Raw genomic sequence first — 6,194 nt, 5'->3', positions numbered from 1 at the left:
TTTCAATAACTGTATCACATTATTTCCTCTTCTTTAAAGATAAAAAAATTATTCTAATGATTGCTTAAATATCGACACACCTGTACTGGATGAGGTAAATTAATGAACAATGCAGCCAGAAATTTGCAGTTTCAAACATAGATCCGCAATCCGTAATTCTAGTTTAACGTCATTTTGAAAATCAGTTCACATATCTAATACAAATAATTAACATAGAAAAAAGGTCATGAACAAGTCACGAGTTGAATTGGCATAAAAGGTATGTTCATGCACACGTTTCAAGCTTTTGCTCCTGATTGGACCCCTTGTCCTTAACGAGCATTTCCCGGACGATGTTCCGGAAACTGTTATCACGAACGCCGTAGATAATTGGAAATAGGGCACAAATCATGGAAAAGCTCCCTCGGTGAAATATCACAAACGCGTTCAAAATCGCCCCGTGGACCTCGAGCGCGTGGTTGTTGATCGACTCGGTGACCATATGTAGACAAAATGTGATTATCAACGCAATGATACACTTTATCGTGATGATGAGAACTATTAATGTTTTTCGCAATAGTTTTTCTCTAACTGCAAGCTTTGATGAAGTTTTACGAAGACTGCCAGGACGATTGGTTCTAATATTAAGCCGTCTGCTTACCGGAAAAACTACACACATTATATTTTTAAACGTGAATTTCATAGACCAATTATTGTCGCCATTTTGAACACTCGTCGTGGTATCAAATGATACTATTTTTGCCTCAGTCAGTGTCTGTTTCATTTGTTTTGATACAATATCTTTGTTATCTGTGTCCGTGATATTATTTTGATCGTCCGTTTTCACTTTGGACAATTCATCAGATGAAGAACGAGCGAGTGAACTATTATTTAAGCTAGACTGCGTTGTTCGAGAGCCTTGTCGGTAGAACCGCATTAAGATCAATGCATATATGGTACACGTGACAAGAATGATTACAGAGACTGGAAGTCCATCCAATAAAAGCAGGAAATACACGGCCCATTCTGTGTTGTTATGGATGTCATCCGTTGCGCAAACTGTCACAGTAATATTCACGTCTTTGTACGATGTCTGGAAAGAATGATGACCACTCACAACGCCAGGCGGCGTTGCTAGAATGAACGATGCAATCGAAGTGATAATACTTAAATTCCTAGCCGTGTTGGCCTGGATTTGCCAGTCGTATGGCCGGCACACCTTGCGGAATCGGTCCAAAGCAATGAGGAACAGAACAAAATAGCAGTGAATGATTGTATAACCGAAAACGTAGGCAGAGGTGCGACAAAGCCAGGAGGTTGGAAAGTTGAACCAGTAGTGCCTCTTTCCTATCTGCGTCGGGAGCATGATGGTGCACTGCAGCAGGTTAATCAGTCCGAGCGTGAAGAAGAAATACTTGAAGTTGCAGCGCTTGTAGCGGAAACCGTAGATGTACATGACGAGGGCATTGGCGATCAATCCTACACTGGCCGTTAGTCCGAACACTATGCTTACCGGCAGAACTTTCTTGTTGAATTCTGCGTTGTATTCTTTAACATAAACACTCGTGTCCAGTGTGGTGTTTATCGGTGACAGCTCTATACCTTCCATGTTGTTGTGGTTTTGTTTATTTCACAGAATATAATATATTGCCTTTATTTGCTTTATTTTCCAATCCCACACGTGTTATAATAAACACCTCAAAGTCGCTCCTTCTATTATAATTGAACACATCGTGTTGTGTTTTATTAATTCCAAAATTAATACGAAACACGTGGTTGATCAATTTCAATTATAACCATCAGTCATCCACATTTGGTAATTAATACACAAAGAAGCAGCATTAAATCACACATCATTTGAATCATACATGTGTATGGAATAGCGTAGTAATGGTAGCAGCCTATCCACCGCACACGCTTAGCGTTCGCAGTCGACTGTTAAAATTATCATAAAAGCCGATGCTATATAGTGAAGAGCGTGCTTGGCTAAGCAATAAAACCTCGTTAGTTCGCTTTGATTGGTACGACGTTTAGATTGGAATCATTGGATACATTGCTCTTACAACTGCAGTGGTAAGAATTCCTCGTGGTTTATGAAACAAAAAATTGCTCAACTGAATTCAATGCTCAATTATAAATTAAGCAGCATGTTATATTTTGTCCATTTAATAAAAGCTGTAATGCCCGTTCCGGTTCCAGTTTTAAAAAATGTATACGTGTATGTTTTTTTGTAGTTTTTTTTCCTTTTCCGTTTTTGCCTTTTTTGCACACAATGTCAGTATCCATTTCATCTATCTTGACTACAATCACTTAGTATTGATTTATTGGCTAATTAAATTGAATTTATTTTATTGTAGATTGCATCATTAATTGCAGATTTTGCAAAAAGTTTGATTAACAATCGGGACTTGTTAAAAGTTTTTTATTTTAAAAATAAAAAAATAATATGCATATTTGAAGGCAAAGTTTATCCTGTAGCGCATAACATTTAATGAATACAAATGTCTGTGATTAAAATGTGCATGCAATTAAACACAGTTTGTGCTTCACAAGATAATGAGAGTAATCGCTCGAATGTGGCAAAATATTAATTGATATGATATCAACCCCGTATTGTTTTTTTTTTGTAAAATAAACCATAATATGTTTATATAATTTAAGTGGAAAATAAGTCGCGTATTGTTGATAAATAACGAACAAAATTTGGCCGACCTACACACCCTGCTTTATTTCCGAGACAATAGTAACACTTAATTTTGACGTCAAATGATTTAAAATACTACGAACAACCCTATTGTGAGATATTTCTAGGTATGATAATCAAATGCTGTTTAAACATATCGTCCATATTCACGACAAATGGCAACTTTCGTGCTTTTTATATACGCCGTTTTAGCAAACGAAAACCGTGTCCACTTTACGAACTAGGGTAATAATACTCAAGAAAGTTCAATATGAGATGTATCAACACTATTCCTGACGTCCAACCGTGTCCACTTTATGTACTAAGGTCACAATACTCAAAGAGGAAAGTTCAATAACAGATGTATTAACACTATTCCTGACGTCCAACCATACCACAAACACCATTGAAAATGCTAAAAACAATACAAATGTGAGATATTTCTAGGTATGATAATCAAATTGTTTGAAAACATCTTGATTATGTTCAAAACAACGTAGCAACATTCGTGCTGCTTATTTACGCCGAATTAAGATAAAAATACCAACAAGAAACGTTCAATAAAAGATCCATTACATGTTCTATTCATCGTCGAATACCCACGTGAGATATGATATAACATCTTCAAACATCGCGCATGTAATCTGATGGGTTCACAATCGTTCTTCAAAATAATACGTTGGTCAGGTACTCTGCACTTGATTGCAGTATAAAGTCAATCAAATAACATTGTTTGAACTTTGATTAAATCAAAAGTTACGATTGCGTGTTGACAGTGTTGTGTATATATTTTAATTATTTCGATTGTATCAATAAATGAAAAAATGACCTCCGGCACAGTTTTGTAAAAACTCCTTTAGCAGCCATATAAATATTAGATAAAACCCTAAGAAATATATAAATACCTTAATGTGTATGGCTAGTATTAAATGCCCATCATATTCGAAATATTGATACAATGCGCAAGACACACTTTAACCATACGTTTGAGTACGGTGAAATAAAAAGGTAGATAAATCTATCAACAAACGGATCATACCATCTCATATTTTCTCCGATAGATATTGAAAAGGAGCGAAATGTAGAGGAAGTAACGTGACGTGACCATTTCATTATATAGAGGAGCTGATTAAATAACGCGCTGATGGCAACCTACATTTTGTAATTAGTATTTGTGCATTAAATACATGTCATATTCAATATAACTTCACATATTTGAACATATGTTTTGCCTTGTTAACGGTTATTTTAATTTTCAGATGATACGTGTTGAAGTTTAAAGCTGTGCGCATAAGATCTTAATGTTGATATAGGATAAATTATATAAGCGACAAACGCTCATGCAGTCATATTTCTTTCTTATAATAATTACAATTTAACTTTCGAATGCAAACCCATGTATGTTGCCATGAACGTAGAATGTACATTCTTAATTCCCGCTCTTGTAATTAATATACGGGAACAAAGTATACATGCGCATGTTATCGTAGCGGTTGGTTGTGTTTTTAAGATCTTTGATTAATCATGTTTAAAAAAGTAGCAATGGTTTGAAAATATCGTTTTTGATAAGAAGCATATAAACGTTAATCAAACCTATCTGGTGACAATGCCTCACCGTTGAGCTTGCGATAATTAACCGTTTTGTGATGCAAACTATTGAAGTAAAAGGGCTTCTTCAGCAAATCAACTGGTAAAATTACTAGAAGGTTTATGCGTTAAGTTTCAAACGGTAAGATTCTCACTTAATGGATACACATATTAGTGTACATTTAGTATACGGCAAACAAAGATTGCTGAAAACAATAAGAATATTAGTGACTTTGGTACATAATTATGTACAAGAGAATAACTTAAGCGTTACATAAAATAAGAGATTTACAGCATAAATCACACACTTGCCCACAAAGCATTGCAAGTCATTGAAACGAAATAAACCAACCTACATTTTAATGTTAGAGTTTATAAAATATACGCAGTACATTTTTTGTTTAAGTTTGTGTTGATACTTGACTTGTTATAAAATTTTAATCAACCTTAAATGGGCCTTTTCACAGATTTTGGCATGTTTAAAAGGTTGTCATTAAATGCTTAATATTGATAAATGTAAACATGGGAAACAAAAAGCTCCAGTAAAAAATCAAGAATAAAATTTAAAAAAGAAAAAAGGTAACCCTCAGCAGGGCTCGAACCACTGACCCCTGGAGTCCTGGAGTAAAAAGTCTACCACTTAGACCACTCGGCCATTCTTCCGACTGAAATGCCAAATGTATTTTATACTTTATATAGGCAATCAACGTAGTTTCACAAAATATAACGACAACAACAGAACTCTCCAAATTATGAATTGGTTTTGCGTTGCAACGCTTTATAATTTTCGGGTTTTAAATCGTCAAAAGATACATACAGTAGAAACCCTCTAAACCGGATACTCTCTATACCGGAATCCTTTCTAAACCGGACAAATTGTCCGGTCCCAATTTTTTTTCCTATAAAACCATGCGTAAAATATCTCCTCAAGACCGGAATCCCCTCAATTCCGAATACCGGTCATTCTTTGGATCAAAATTAGGTTATTCCATACGTAATTGTACCTCTCTAAACCGCTCAGGGTTGGTTTATCGCACCTCAGACCTAGTGTCAACAAGTTGTGAATAGCGGATTAAAGACGCGTGAAATTGATAAAGGTGGTCGAAAAATTTGCAAACTGTTAATATCGCAAAACAATATAAAGATACTTGTCCTGTGATGTACATATCGATCAATAGAGGTGTTAATACTGATTATAATTACCGATAACAAACAAAGAGTTCTTTAGTGTGTTTTGTTTTTGATGTAGGAAGCCATTCAGGCTATGATAAACAATGTGGAGAAGACTATTATGCGTGGTAGATGTTTGAAAAAAACAGGTCGTTCTTGACATGTTTTTCAGTGTAAAAAGGAACTAAATTTAACTAACAAATGCATACATATACCATTGTTTATTTTTCAGGGTGCACTGTTTGATTTATGTTGTGCTTTCGAAACAACAGATTAAGTGACATGTATTGTTATAATGTGATGAATGAATGTTTTATGTAAATAAACTATTACAATTTGCTGAAAGTGTTTTTTCCCCAAATTAGATAATGTAATTGACCTTCTGAAAGTAAAATATTCAATGTTCCCTCTAAATCGAAATCCTCTCTAAACCGGAATTTCCTCTCGGTCCCGGGGATGTCCGGTTTAGAGGGGTTCCACTGTATAATGACTATTTTAGAGCATGGTAAATGTTCAGTATTACTGTTTCCTCACAAATATCATAACCAAATGTGAAATGGCCCCTTGAATTGATGCAAATTGATTGCTTGTTGTAATGTTTCATGACATTCAGTAGATACACAAAGATTGCAATCATCACTGCATCATTGTGCAAAAGAATATTTTATTTTTCAATAGTGTTTTAATGTTATATGTATTTGTTGGTTTGTGTATGTGTGCTATTTGCTATATTCTGACACATATTTATTATACTTATTTGTAGAACTATTAATTA

General features: G+C 34.7%; 1 protein-coding gene across 1 annotated transcript; it reads right to left on the bottom strand.

Moving 5' to 3' along the window:
• Positions 1-265: 265 nt before the first annotated feature.
• Positions 266-1,588, bottom strand: LOC127852500 (cholecystokinin receptor type A-like). The gene is made up of 2 exons (XM_052386458.1): positions 942-1,588; positions 266-344 (listed from the first exon to the last, which is right to left on the bottom strand). Exons 1-2 carry the CDS (start codon positions 1,586-1,588, stop codon positions 266-268), a joined length of 726 nt encoding a protein of 241 aa, XP_052242418.1.
• Between the last annotated feature and the right edge of the window lie 4,606 nt (positions 1,589-6,194).

The sequence above is a fragment of the Dreissena polymorpha genome, chromosome 12 (assembly GCF_020536995.1).
Source record: "Dreissena polymorpha isolate Duluth1 chromosome 12, UMN_Dpol_1.0, whole genome shotgun sequence".
Taxonomy (NCBI): domain Eukaryota; kingdom Metazoa; phylum Mollusca; class Bivalvia; order Myida; family Dreissenidae; genus Dreissena; species Dreissena polymorpha.
Note: the sequence above shows the minus strand (reverse complement) of the source record. Positions and strands in the feature narration are given on the sequence as shown.